At 39.3% G+C, this 15,772-nt stretch overlaps 1 protein-coding gene across 3 annotated transcripts in view; it reads left to right on the top strand.

Moving 5' to 3' along the window:
• Positions 1–225: 225 nt before the first annotated feature.
• Positions 226–15,772, top strand: part of LOC145981884 (uncharacterized) — a 31,797-nt gene continuing 16,250 nt past the window's right edge. The window contains exons 1-5 of one of the 3 annotated variants that reach the window (XM_083115368.1): positions 226–460; positions 4,612–4,805; positions 7,738–7,936; positions 9,148–9,269; positions 15,461–15,654. In XM_083115368.1, the coding sequence (XP_082971494.1) occupies positions 4,618–4,805; positions 7,738–7,936; positions 9,148–9,269; positions 15,461–15,654 (703 nt within the window). In that variant the 5' untranslated portion in view covers positions 226–460; positions 4,612–4,617. Of the gene's footprint in view, positions 461–522; positions 607–1,672; positions 1,886–4,611; positions 4,806–7,737; positions 7,937–9,147; positions 9,270–15,460; positions 15,655–15,772 lie in introns of those variants that run through there. The other 2 variants (XM_083115367.1, XM_083115369.1) reach the window with 2 other exon arrangements.

Genomic DNA, 15,772 nt, shown 5'->3' on the forward strand with positions numbered 1-15,772 from the left:
GCTCCGACTTCGTAGCGTGCTAACCCAACCACTCCGCCACTGAGGCCAGTAGAAGTTTGGTTGTCGATACACATATGTACAATACACACGCCACAGAGAGAGAGAGAGAAGGAGAGAGGGAAGAAAAATTGAGAAGTGGCAGAGACAGAGAAACAAGTACAAAGAGAGAGAAAGAGATAAACTAGCGACAGATCGACAGAGAGAGAGAGAGAGAGATACAAAGAGAATCGCGAAAGGGAAAGAATAAAAGATAGAGAGAAATAAATAAATAAATCGAGAAGCGGTAGAGAGAGAAAGAGAGAAGGAAACAAACGAGAGAGAGAGAGAAAAGCAAAAAGAAAGAGAGCGGGGGAAGCGACAGTTATCGAGAGGGAGAAAGAGAGAGAGAAAAGCAATAAAGAAATTACCAGGAGGAGAGGAAACAAACACGAAGACGAGTAATAAAACCTGAGAATCTGTGGTAGGTGTAGGGAAATTTCTCTTGTTGCGCTGGATAAAGTAGAAAGAGTTGAGTTCGTGGTTGAGTGGAGTGGGATTTACAATCTCTAAAGTGCAATGTTGTGCGGACTATGTACGGACGGCCGGAAGAGCGCAGAAATTAATTGGGTTTGGAATTTGTTTTTGTTTTTTCCTTCTTTCAGGCGTGTTTGTCTTTGAATCTGCCTACTAACTAACTAATTAGTTTAACTTTATCAGTAGAAAATACGACAAATATGAAACCCTATTATCAATTGGTACCCCCTAGCCAATTTCATCAATCATCTCAAAAGCAATTATAATCCTTGCACTTACAAAAACTCACAAAACATTCAAATATAATTTTATCACGCCTCTCAGTTTTAATGCATCCTATTAAAATAATAGAAAGTGTGTTCAAAGATATTTGCATCCACAAAAGTTTCTTATGTGTATCATAAAAATAACGAAGTTTGGACACACGTTTTGACCATTTTAATCCTGGAATGCCAACTTTTCCTTGAGAAATGTAAAGCCTAACCATTCGTAAGATTTATGACCTATAGTTTTATTTAATACAGTAGAGCAAATAAATAAAAGGAGAATGATTTAACTTAAATTGCTCGTGTTTTCATTGTAATTACAACATTCTGACAATTTAAAAGGCTCAAGTTCCTTTTGTTTTATTGTGATTTCATCATGCTACGATTGCAATTTTAACATTCCCATTGGTACCAGTAGTATAAGCCGGAGACACATTAAACTCGTTTGTTTTCAAATAAAAATCGGTAAAACTTTACTATCCTTAGGACACCTCTAATTTTTTCGTTTCGTCAATTTTTGACATTTGTACTTACGTATCTGCTTCGCGGAACATTCCTGAAGGTGTATCAACGTTGTTTTGATGAAATTTTAACTATGTTTCCTAACCTAACAGAACTAACCTAACCACGCGCCAATGGTCCGTGGGGCTAGCGCCAGTGGTTCGCAATTATTTCCAATTTCTAGATCCTGATACTAACACGACACCAAATTTTAACTGTTTCCTAACCTAACAGAACTAACCTATCCGCGTGCCAATGGTTCGTGGGAGAATTAATTTTCAACAAACAACATGAATTTCAGCTATGAAACATTCCCACATCACACAAAACACCTTCCCGATATTCGACAATGCTACAGGAACTTATTACAGTAAGTAGTTTCTTCTGTAAAGATAAATAAATGTGTCCGAAGGATAGTGAACTAGTACCAAAAAAGGGTTATTTTTAACATTATAATCATTTATTGGTCGTTGCTAATTCGGCGCGCAAATTTTGACTCACGTTGTCTATCGTCAGCTGATGTGCAGTGTTTCCAAACTTATGAACTAATAAATGCCGCACAAACTATTCACAAAAGGTTTTTACGGCACCCAGCATCTCTTCGGGTAAGTACCTTTTTCTTTTTTCCACTTTCTGTTCACGATAGCCCCACTATCCATTCACGGGGTCGAGGTATGCCTACGAGGTTAGGTTAGGCCTGTTAGGTTAGGTTCCATTAGCACTCATTTCACCCCTAAATGTGTGCTTCATCATCTAAAAAATTCCTCAGTACGTTCAATTGCGCATATCCGGACAACATCGGTTTTTCTCGATTTACTCCTTCAGAAAATTTTTGCTCGCTTTGGGATTTACGTTGTTGAATTCCTTATAAAATAAGCTTTCCAAAGATATATGACACGTATTCCTTAGGGAAAGGACGTAAACTAGAGTCTTACCTTACATTCGAAAAAAAAAAAACGTTCACACGTCATCTTGTCAAACTTCTGCGTGGTTGCTACACTGTGAGGGGGTTACATAACCGAACGCACGGAATATTTGATTCACGTAGTTGACGGTAATGGTGGCACAAGCTATCGTACAACGGAGATGCATGATTGACGAAAAATTCCTTATTTACAGGCAAAATACGTTGCATGATTATAAAAAACAATTTCCCCGGCTTCAGAAAGTCCCCAAGAACGCAATTCCGTAAGTACTTTCTCGTCTTTTCTCCTGTAAATTTTAAGAAATCCGTCTCCGGCTTATACTGTTGTTACCTTCCGATTTACTTCTACATTAATTCCCACTGTCTACGATACGATTTTTACTTGTCAACCGAAAATACATTGTCCATGGGAAGCACGCATGCTTGCGTAAGGTAATTTTTAAGTTATTTTTCAACATAAATATTTTTTTTTTTCAAAATCCAAACAGTGCTCATTACTTTAAGGAAGGTTCAAATTTCATGTGACAATGATTGCCAAAATTCTACGATAATTAGTCTTCCTGCTAGGAGGATTTGAAAAACTCATTAAACAATCGGAACCGTTACCGAAAATTCACTGTTCCCTGTTGCACTCAGTGAATATTTTTTTTATCTTCAAAATCTTCTTTTTTTTATTTATCCCCACTGTATTAAATATAACCAAAAGACTGCTCAGTGCAATCATCATTCCTCCGGTAAAAATTACTTTATGAAGCTTTGAACTGTATTAATTAGTTTCTCCAAGCTTCGAACTTACTTCCACAAATCACTTCCTAATACTTAACTTAAGAAATCATTAAACTTTCCATACTGTTTTTACATTTTCTAGGCTGTTACCAGTAACGGTAACACTTTACTATACCAGAGACGGATTTCTTCAAATTTACAGGAGAAAGTACTTACGCAAATCATTTTCTGTAGCGTTGTTGATGTTTGGGAATGTAGTTTTGATCCATTTTAATGCGAATGCATGTGGTTTTCTACGACAATCTATTTCCGACGTGTTATTGCTGCTGCCGCCATTTGCTTTCTGCACGTCTTCGAGAAAAACCGATGTTGTCCGTATATGCTAAATTGAACGAAAGGAGTGCTAATGGAAACTAACCTAACAGGCCTAACCTAACCTACTAGGCATATCTCGTCCGCATGATGGTTCGTGGCGCTATCGTGAATTTTTGGGCTAATGTCAATGGTTTAATAATTACTCTTTATGTCAAAAATTCAACTTTTTTTTGGTTAAAAAATTTCGTGAAATGTTTTTTAATTTTTTAAAAAATGTAGGTATTTTTTGTTAGAAATTCATTATTTCACCTAAAGAAATGTTCCGCAATGCAGAATAGTACGTTAGCAATGTAAATAATTGTGAAATAAATCATTGATAGGTGTTTCCGTTATAGTAAAGTAGTACACCTATAAATGTTCTGTATATCGAAAACACATTAAAAACTGATATTTTGTGATTCGCATGGTTTCTACTTACCAATTGTGTATTGCAGAACACAGTTCAAGGTGCCATTATGCTTTTTACACGAAAACAAACACATGTAGAGTAATTTTTTTTATTCCTTTCTTCGCTTCCGTAACACAGAATATGGCAGGCACAACTTGAATACCGTTGTGGGTATGCAGTGTTCCCAACCTTCTTCACCGAAAAATACATATTATCGTGTTCGTCACGTGTGCAAATTGTACATTATACACGGGTAGCTGACGAATAGCCCCACAAACCATTTCCGATAGGCAAGCATAGTTTCAAAAAAGAGGTTGGAAACACTGACAGGGCGTTACGTCATCAAACGTATGCAGCATCCGGTTCATGTAGGGAAAGCAATTTCAGTTTTGCGTAGGGGAGATATTTCTCTTGAAAAATACATGATTTTCCGGTCAAATAGATTCCACAATGAAAGAAAATACCTGCACGAACGTTGGAAACCTTAGAGAAACTCATTTCCGTAAGTAGTTTCTTCTGTAAAATTGAAGAAATGGGTCTCTGATATACGGAACTGTTAACCCTGTTACCTTATTCGAAAGAAAAAAAAAAGTGGTCATGATTTTTTTATTTTGGTAGACACAAGTGTAGGTAGGAATTGATCAAGGCCAGCCCCTGTGGCGGAGTGCTTAGCACATGTATTGATATTTGTGAATGTCCATTCATCATTCATCCCCATCTTTGCCAATTAGCTGAAAGTTTCACAACAGGCGAAGTAAAATAAAGCAAATAAAAAATTAAAAAATGATCAGGGTATTGGTATCGGCAAATTGTGATATCGGCTCATCCCTAGTTTTTACCACTCTTGCTACAAGCCTTTCTTTTTGCACCGCCCTTATTATACAACACTGTATTCACTGTTGTCTTTGCCATTCTAGTGAGGCATGATTGCTGATGTACCTATGGAGTCTGTGGCTAGTTTTCCTTGCTCTGGTGCAGTCTTGGATTCCTCCATGAATTCCAGCCTGTGGGAGAAAGAACTGCAAGGAGAACCGGAAACTGTTTCTTCCTTTGATGCACACACGGCAGCAAATATGGGGAATAAGTGGGCTATGTTAGACATTAGGCAACGGTAAGGCTACCTTCTGACCACATGGGGAATGTACAGAGCATTCCCTGACATTTGCTACAAGACTCGGCGGCAAGCTGCCCAGCGTCAGCGCTTGTCCTCCTGGTGAATGGGGTCCGTGACAGTCGCTAGAGTCGGCTATTAAAATTACAGTTTTCTTATTGTGTACTAACCTTGACTACAGAAGGTGTTGAAAATGATGTCCCTCTGCTGCAACACATTCCTGGCATCTCCGAAGGAAATTGGCATTTACACGTGCAAGTTCGTCTACTGTAATTCTCCCGATTTCTCGTACAATACTCTTGTAACTCACAGATGGTGTGTGGATTCTCTTTGTATACTTTATTTTTTAGATTTCAACATTTTTCTTTCCACTTTTATTCAGAACTGAGCCTGTTACTCTAAACTTTTTTACGAGGTTTAATATAGTGGTCCTATGTGGAACGGGAACACCAGGAAATTTCGTTGCCAAAACGTCGTCACACTTCTCCACAATTCCTCTTTCCGAAGTAACACTCGACAAGATAAATCCTTTGTAATGTAAACTTTTGTGGTGCCATATTAAGCCACAATCTTCAACACACGGACACGACACAACACAACTTCCGAGGGAGGATTATACTGGCATCAGTCTGCAACGTCAACAGAAAGGGAAAGAGAGCGAAGGCAGGGTGAGTGAAAAAAAACAGACTGTAGCGTGCGACTGTCGCGGACTCCGGTCACCGGGAAAGGCAATCACTGACACCGGGCCACTTGCCGCCGAGTCTCGTAGCAAATGCCAGGGAATGCTCTGTATAATAGTTGTTTAAAATATTTTTTCTTGTATGTATATGCATTGCTTGCATTGTAGAATTATTTCTCTTGTTGTCTACGGTTGTTACAAGCATAAAAACACAGTTTTTTGTTTTGAGTTTTGATGTTTCAGGAGAACACACGCTCCCTTCATAAATAAATGTCTGATGAAAGGAGTGTGTGTTCTCCTGAAATGTGAAAACAATAAACTGTGTAGATAAGGCATAACTTACACCACATGCCATCATTTCACTAAGTAATAGACATCAGTTTTGGCATGTACTTACTTTGTTCTCAAGCTTTCCCCACATCATGTGGCTTCCTCAGGAGATAGGAAAAGTATATCTCTATTGAGGCAGCCATATTGGATAGGACAGTCAGTTGCCAGCCAGACATTTTTATCTTTTTAACCTTAACTTAACTTCCCATGTCTTAAATCTTGACTATTCTTGTCCTATCTCCTGAGGAAGCCACATGATGTGGTGGAAGCTTGAGAACAAAGTAAGTACATGCCAAAACTGATGTCTATTAGTGAAATGATGGCATGTGGTGTAAGTTATGCCTTATCTATACAGTTTTTTGTTTTGACATTTCAGGAGAACATACACTCCTTTCATCAGACATTTATTTATGAAGGGAGCGTGTGTTCTCCCGAAACGTCAAAACAGAAAACTGTGTTTTTATGCTTGTAACAACCGTAGACTACAAGAGAACTAATTTCTTAAAAGTTTGCACAAACAGAGCTTGCAAATATTAACCCCTTAAGTGTGGAATTTTCATAACAAGTCACTACTGGAAAGTAGGTATTTTTAGCAGAATTCCGTTGAACGAAATTAACTGTAATTAAACACCAGTATTTGCCTACCTTCTTCTTTTACATAGTATTTTATATATATACGAGGTGTGGCTAGAAAAAAACCGGATTGATGTTGCTGTCGACAAACGGCAAGTGCGTCAAGGTCAATTGGTGCATGAGTGTATAACGTGATATCCTGCCTATCGATTGTATGATTGCCCAGGGTGCGTGGCGCTCAGTTCCTCTGTAGCTTGTGGACGAAGTAAATCGTACATCTGTGCTCCGTTGGAAAAAAAGTTAAGTGTGAAAGTGGAACAGTGTATCAATGTAAAGTTTCTTATGAAACTCGGAAAATCCACCACAGAGACTTATGGTTTGTTGAAGAAAGTGTACAGAGATGAGTGTTTATCACACACACAAGTATTTCAGTGGTTTCAAAGGTTTAAAGGTGGATGAGAAGTGATCGCGGGCGACTCGCATCCTAGACAACCTTGCACGTCAAAAACGGAATCCAACATTGCAAATGTCAGTGAATTGATTCAAATTGGCTACCCGAAGGTCAAACTGTAAACCAACATTATTTCATTACTGTGCTGATGAGCCATCGTGAGCGAGTTAGAAGATGACGACCTGATTTGTGGAAAGGGAAGTCATGGATTCTTCATCAGGAGAATGCTCCTGTCCACACGGCATTGTCAGTCAAGGCTTTTTTGGCCAAGTGTGGAATCCCAATGTTAGAACATCCATCCTATTTGCTGGATCTTGCTCCGTATGACTTTTTCCTTATTCCCAAAGGTCAAATCAGCAGTGAAAGGATCCACATTTACGACCGCAGAATCTGTGAAAACAAAAGCGACGGAGGTCATGAACATGATTTCAGTAAATGATTTCCAGCAATGGAAGATTCGTGTGAAGCGGCGTATTGATAGTGCATGGGAGTACTTTGAAGGGGATAATGTTCGTATTGTACAAAATAACCAATAAAAGATTTTGTAGCAACAGTCCGGGTTTTTTCTAGCCACACCTCGTAGAATTCCACCTTTAACCAACGATGTCTTGCAAAATTAATTTTGCCTCAGTTCTGAAAGGTTGGACACACAAATTATTTGAATATTGAAATAATTGTTGAAGCTTTCCTGGTGGTGAATAATAAAGAGGTTATCTTGGGATATAAACCAGTGATTTCGGGATAGACTTCCAAGATATAATGTCACTTTCGTCTTCACTTCAGTCCCTGAAGATATTTAAAAAATACTATTTGAATATTGTTTTTTCTTATGTTCCATTTTATTTTGAGAGCCAAGTCCACTTTTTTATTTTATTTATTTATTTTGTCCTTGTTGGTAGAGATGCGGGAAGTTTGAATAAGAAGAACAAAGCAGGTTGGACTCCATTAATGTATGCCTGCTATAATGGACACAGCAGGATAGTGGAGCTGCTTCTGAACTTCGGGGTGAATCAGACAGAGAGAAACAACAACGGGAGCACACACTTGATGCTAGCGGCATCCAGTGGGGATGACAAGAGTGTTGAATTATTGTTGCAGGTGAATATTTGCACATTTACTAACCAGAACATGAAATCATAATATGGCCGAGATCAGGAATATGTGGAGCTCTACCTCCATATGCCTTCATGCCATGTGTGCACATGCTTTACCGTAACTTGCTTGTTTGCATTTTAACACTTTAACTGCCATGTGAGTTGTATTTAACTCACGCTAGTTTTATGACCAGGGCTTGATGAAGCGTCTTTCACTCACAAGTCTCTTTGGGAGCCTCGGGGTGCACAGGCCATTCATGCTACGATGCTATGTTATGTCAAAAGTGGCTGTGGACAACATATGGTTTGTGAAAATCTTATTTAGTGATGCTGCTATTGTTACAATTAACACAAAAACAATATTAAAAGCATGGATCACATGAATAGATGTACAATAGTTTCTTTTATATTTATTTTTGCCTTTAAATTTCACTTAAATATGAGAAGTAAACAAAAAAAATTACTCATAAAATGTTTTCAAGCTTTTCTGGTTGTGCATTTGACCTTCAATTATTCCTGGCCAGCTCTTTGAATCCATGATAAAGGTTGTGCGAATTATTCACAAGTTTAATATATATATATAATATTAACTTACGTTTTGCGAGTATCGAGGTAACTCCTGCGACATTTCGGAGAGTTCGAACTCTCCATAGGATCAGGATATAGGATTTTTTACCAATCCTTTTACCAACCTGAACTTATGGAGAGTTCGACGTGGTTATGATTTACACATAACCTAAACGTGAGCAGCCTGAGGAAGGGAGCAGTTGCACCCCGAAACGTCGCAGGAGTTACCTCGATACTCGCAAAACGTAAGTTAATATTATATATATATCAGCTCTTTGAACAATATCGATACAATAGTATATGGGAATGTCATGTTACGAATAACAAGAGACTCAATGCTCAGACAAAAATACTAACAATGGTAAGAAAGAACTATAAGTATGCTGTGAGCCAGACATAGCTCATGTGGGATGCAGCATAATAATTTATTCTAGCACCGTGTGAGTTACAAATGACTCGCACACATAAAATAATTAAAAATAACAATTTTTCATCTAATCATCAAGAAACATTGCTTTCAACTTTATTATATTCTTGTAATAAAACATCATGGTTCCAGGGAAAACTTTTTCTTCTTGTATTGTGGCATTTTAAATACATATATCAGTGGCTGCAAATGAGCTCAGCTGTTACTTTTTATATTTCCAGAACAATGCTAGTGTAGATGCCAAAGATCGAAGGGACTGGACTCCTCTTTTTTATGCTGTGAGCATAGGTCACCACTCGATTGTTCATATGCTTCTACAACATGGAGCCAATGTAAATGCTGTGTAAGTATCGGAGTGATTTGCTCACTTCAGATTTGTTATATTGCAGCAATACTGGTGAATTATGGACGCTCTGACTCAAGTACTGGTATAAAATGTCAAGCATTTCTCCCAAATTACTCATGTCAAATTTCCATGTTGCACAATTTAATGGAAGTTTCCGATTACTTTCAAAGACACTGTCTTCATTCACTAGATGGTACCGCATCACTGCTTTGTTTGTTCCTGGGTGCTGCCACCCAGAAGTGCAGCACATCTGAAGTACCTGCTTCATCTACCATCCGGGGTGTACCCAATAGTCAACCTCACTTCCACATAGTACACCCTGGACTGGCGACTGGTCCCATGGCCAGTATAATTCTGTGTCGATCTGTGTTTTGTCCTTATTTGTGCCGAGCACCCTTTTTAGCCTCGGCTTTTAACCAAGGTAAGGAAATTTTAGTCTTGAGACACGCTTTTATTTTTGTTATGATAAGGGGCTGGACCCTGTATAGTGTGATGGGTGCAAAATAGCCTCAGTGCTGACGCACCCAAAAAAAAAAAATTCATAATAATTCATAATCTGTTTTTATAGTCCGGCCAAGGAAGACGAAACTACTTTGAAAGGACGATTCCAAACGCGAGAGGGGAAGAAGTGAGAAGCACTTGCCGAACTACCCTTTGGTATTTCGCTTGTGTTGGTTCGCTTGTTGTGTTTATTACCGCTTTCTGTGTTGTGTTTGCGATGGCTCTTACAATTAGCAACAAACCGTTTCGAAGTGGAATGAGGAAAATTGGGACGTTTTGGCCCCTGTTGCACATTTTACAAAACGCCCTCGTTTTGCTAGAAAATGTCACAAGCCATTCAGTTACTACATTTATACTTATAATACTATATACAACAATATTATTATTATTGAATACTATCCTGATTAATGTTGTGTACATTTGTGCTAATTATGATATTTACTAAGAAGATCAATTTAATTGAATGATCTAAAATAAAGCTACTGGTTTACAAACAAGTTTATCTACTAATGTGATGATATGAATACTTTCCTGATATAGTTTATGACTGGCTTACCTAACCCTTACATAATTCGTAAACATCTCTGTATGTACTTTGGTGGCGATGTTACTACGTTGAAACTTCATTGCTTCCTGTCCAAAGCTCCGTCACCTCTATTTAGCCACTGAACGCGTCCGGTTGGTGCATGCACACTTCCGTCCATGGTCTCGGCTAAGGCAGCCAAACAGTACCTTGAAAATGCTGGTGTGAAGTCTGTAAAATGTCGGTCTTTTAACCAGTGTCATTTTACACTGGTCTCAGCAGTGGGTACAGAATCTGGGCTATATCACATGTTCAAATGGACAAAAGATTTGATTGTGGAGAGGGAGTTTATGGATTTTGAAATATTTATGTAGGCCTAGATGCGAGAATAAAATATATAACAAACTTCTGACCTTGTATATTTCTTTTGGAGGGTCTCAGTCCTACATATCTTCACGATTTGAAGCTTGGAGCCTCCTCGTTGGCGTAGTGGCAATGTTGTCGCCTTCTCGGTTTTGGATCCCACATTAAACTGTAGGTCTAGTCCTCTCTCTGTGCACAAAGGGGACAACGATTTGAAGCTTATCCTCATACGGAAGCCAAGTAAATTGCTCGTTAATTATGTCATTCATTTAGTTCCCTACACAACACAGCACATATCATTCACAAAAATACAGGGTGGCTCAATAAGTCACTTAACACCCTCAGTACAAGGCCACTGCGGCATGGAATGTGAAAATGGCGATGACCAATCATTGCCTGGCCAAGGGTGTTGCACATCTTGATGTCCGCCATCTTGAATTCAACTTCAGAATTTTAAATGAGAAGAGGGTCGTGCGACATATCAAAATGGGCTAGAATTTCACGAGAAATGCAATGGTGAAGATTTTTTCGACGTATCTTTCACCAGTAAAAAGTTATGACTGAATTCTTGTACCAATTAGCTCCTTTTCGAGATGCCTTAAAATTTGTTTAGCGCATCGGTAATGCATCGAGATCAAAGTGACGTCTAGGGAGAGAAGTTCGCATGCCATTGCACACGATTTTAATCGGATACATCCATGAAGAGCTGCGCATTATGAATGGTTGTCGCGAACAATTTACAGTGTGATGCTTGCATTGAATTAAAAGTCCTTCACAGTGACAAGGCTAATGTTTATGTTCAGAAGGAAGTTCATAAACAGAATATGTGACCCTTGTCATCTGATAACTAACTTTGGACAAAAACTGGTTCATAACGTTCCCATAAGTGTTCTGGTGTTCTTCCCTATTGAAAAAAACTCTGTAAAAAGTACCTTCTTCCATAAGCAAGGATCTAAAAAACTGTTTATTAAACAAATCCAATTAGCCCTAAGCATTTAAGGTTCCGTTGATGGAAAATTGACTAACCAATCGTGTTCCACACAGCACGCCACACCATTAACTTACCAACACTAACCATTCAGTTTTGATCTGTCGAAAATGGGTTATCAGATAAAAAGCATCGAATATTCTGTTAAGTGACTTATTGAGCCACCCTGTATATCCACACACCAAGGAAATGGTTATTTTTTGGTGCGGTCATAAGCATAAACCATAAACGGACAGCCAACAAACTCCCCAACTTCCCTTCATCCCCGCATTTACTCTCCCTTTTGTCCTAATTGGCTGCAAGTGGTGTGCTTGGCCCAGAGTGGAAATGTCTCCGTCACAAGCAACCCCTTTCCCTCGCTCCAAAATTCCCTGTTCCTGTGAAGATTCCACACTGGGAACAGTGGGTTCGCAACACTGATGGAATTCATGCTAGAAGACTGCCATGCTAAACTCACGGGACTTCTTCCACGTTCAAAGAAAGTGGGCAAGATTGCCAACTCTTAAGAAATAAGTGTGCCAACTCCTGAAATGCCATCATCATCTTATTGAAATGAACAATTTTATGCACATTTTCCGATCGATTTTTCTGCCCTTCTGAGGCTGGGCTTCGCAGAAAGCCTAGAATATATGCCTCTGGGTCTCAGGAAGATTTCACACCAACGCAACAAGCAGTACCTGTCACTTCAGTAACACCTTCAGAAATAAATACAGCCTTTTGTAGCAGACTGACATGTCTGCCTGCACCAGTTGCTTGTTGCTTGCATGTCTCTCAGACTGGACCATTTTCTCAATAAAAATTGTCTCACCCTGGTCTGTTTGTCGCCCATGTGTAATGAAAGTATATGTGGAGTTTGTGGTTTTGTGCGAACGTGAAGTTAAAATAAAAAAGCCTGGGAATTTGGTGAAACCATTCAAAACAAAGTTGATTCATTTGAACAGCATGTGAAGTCTAGGACTTCACTCTTATGTATTGAATTTAATTGTTGTTTTAAATCCACTTTATGCACAGATAGGCTAATCAGGACTTGACATTCAGTTTAAGGTACAATCCGAACCACTACGTAATGTGCCTCCACCATGTATCGAACCTAGGACTCCTTGATTACGAGGCAACGATGTTACACTATGCCATCGGGGAGGCCTCATTTATTGATTGGTATGTTAAAGCATTATGGAGTGGTTTGGTAAGTTATTTTAAAATACCAGGAGAACTTAGAGAAGTCAGGATATTTGTTGTGGCAAAATGAGTGAAACCCTGACTGCAGTCATCCTGTAAGACAAATTTGCAAGGGACTTGTTTCTGAAGTGACAGTTATAAAACAAATCCATTCAGCATAATGTACGAATCACTAAACACCAGCAATTAACTAACTGTTTAGCATTCTTAAATCTGAAGGCAACACAAGCCTTCCATCTGTTCCTATCCTTATCAATTTCCTTTAGGTTCATGTCACCGTTATCTCTCCGTCTTTGTCTTGGCCTTCCTAGAGGTCTCTTACCATCAGGTTTCCTAACAAGAATTCTGTAAACTCTTCCACCTTCTTCTCCCATCCAAGTTTTCATGCCTTTGGCCTACCCACCCAAGTCTACTTGATTTAATTGTTCTAATAATATCTGGACACAAATACAACACCAGCAAGAAAGTACATACTACAGGGTGGCCAGAAAGTCCTTTTACACCTTCACTTATTTCATCCCTACATTAATAATATTTACAGTTAGTTGTCCAAAACATCCGTATGTGCACCTCCATGATCCCTGCACAGCTTGTTACGCCTCCATGTCCTCCTAGTCATCTGCTTTACCAGCTGCAGCATCACAAGCTGGAAGGCTTCAAGCACACTTGCCCCCAGAGCATCATTGTCCACGTACCGCTTCTTCCTGACATGTGATTTGATGATACCCCACAGGGCATTGTTTGGTGTCGTAAGGTCCAGATTTTGAGGCAGCCAAAGGATAAGGGGCTGGTGAATTTGGGGACCCACGTCCTATCCACCGGCCAGGGAACAGTTCATTAAGGCGTTCACGAACAGCAAGTGCGAAGTGGGCAGGAGCTCCATCGTGTTGGTAAACATCCGTGTTGTTGATGCCCAGATTCTGCAGCTGTGGAAGAAGCCAGTCATTCAACATCTCCAGATAAGTAACTTGGGTCACAGAGCCCTCAAAGATGTGTTGCTCTTGTTCAGTCATTCCCGTCCAAAGCATGACGTGCGGAGGATTGTTCTGAATTTCCTGATAAAAATATGGGTTTTCCTTTGCCCATACGAAGACGTTCCTATCCCGCGAACTCCGTGGAGCTGCATTGTGCTCCTTGCAATTCCAAGTTCTGCAGAACGCTTTCTGGTCAACTTGCAGGGTGAACGCATCACCGACACACTAACGTCTGCACACGTTTCCTTTCGGGTCGATGGACGACCAGAACGAGGGGCATCCAAAACACTTCCCAGGCGAAAAGCTTTCTTCTCCCACATGACGACTTGGTGCTCCTTACCGAAGTCACTGGTATCTGCCATTGTTGTTCACCAAACTCTGAAAGGTGCAACAATGAACTGGTCAACGCACAGACTTTATTCTCCCTCCGCGGGCAGTTACGCGGCAGGCACATGGCAATTCACGTGAGGAGCACTGTTGCCATATCAATGATCAGGATGGGAGGTTAAATATCTTACCATCTTACATTGTTACACGCATTTAGTTCGGGTGTAAAGGGACTTTCTGGCCACACTGTAGGTAAACTCTCTGTTTCAAGCAAGCGTAATTGCTATGATTACTGTAGTGACCGTACCCTATGATTTACATATTTGGGCCTTCCATGAAAAGTGGTCCTACTCCATGTAGATTACAAAATGAACAAATCTGAAAATTTATAGTTTTTAATTGCATTCATGTTTAAATGTTTGTGAATGAATATAATTTGCATATTTCACCAACAAAAAGTACTGGCATTTGTACAGTGTGTGTGTGCACACATTCCATGAAGGGATAATGTGGAGATATAGAGCTCCACATATTCTTGATCTCGGCCATAGTTGGGATGATACGCCCAGTACTCATTATACAAGGCTAGCACAGTCAACCCTTTGATCAGAGCAAGACCACCTGTCACACTGCAGCTAAGACTGTATGCTTCACAAACAAACTAAGTCAAACTTTGCTACATTCTTAAAGTGTCGCCTACGTAACACATTTTCCTTAATGCTTTTCATGCATTCAGGCTCTGTCATCATACTGAAGTGTTTTTCATCACAAGGTGCTTCGATATGGCTTAAGATGACCGGACCCCTCTCCGATTTTCTTCATATTTGACATACTTACTAATTGAGGCCTGCTAATGACTAATCTGAAATTAAAATTTGTCGGAAATGTCTAAAAATTGCAAAATAATTGCGAACCATTGACATTAGCACCACAAACCATTGACATGTGGTTAGGTTAGTTTCAGTAAGGTTAGGCAAACATAGTTAAAATTTGGTGTCATGGTGGTGTCAGGAACATATATATTTCCTTGTGAAACAAAAAATTTTGTGAAAATCGACGGGTTTCCATTCGAAAACTAACTCCTTATTTTCTCTTATTTTGCAATTTCTAGACATTTCCGACAACTTTTAACTTCATATTCATGATTAGAAGGCCTCAATTAGTGAGTGCCAAATATGAAGAAAATCGGAGAGGGGTCCGGTCATCATAATTCCATGAAATCGTTCATTATTAATATTTTAATCCAATCTCATGTCTAGACCCTTACATTTAGCATGTAAAATGTCACACACATAACACTGGAATGCCCATTGCATTTCTTCTCTCTTTCCAGAGAGAATGTCCATGGTTACACCGCAGCCATGATGGCAGCCTTAGATGGTAACTGCAAAATCTTAAAAATTCTTCTGGAGCATGGAGCTGATGTTACTGTGAAATCGTACGATAGGAAGACAGCACAAACACTTGCACTTGATAAGGGACACTCAAAGGCAGCAGAAATGATAGTGTACAATAGTTTGAAACAATGTAAGTATGATTTTTGGTAAGATTCATGCTTAATTACTTTCACTCAATTGTTACACCCCAACTTATCTTCCCTCATGATGATTCAGCATTATCGCCATGAGAAAAACGAATTCAGTTT

Source organism: Lepisma saccharinum, chromosome 30 (assembly GCF_977018435.1).
Source record: "Lepisma saccharinum chromosome 30, izLepSacc3.1, whole genome shotgun sequence".
Classification (NCBI taxonomy): domain Eukaryota; kingdom Metazoa; phylum Arthropoda; class Insecta; order Zygentoma; family Lepismatidae; genus Lepisma; species Lepisma saccharinum.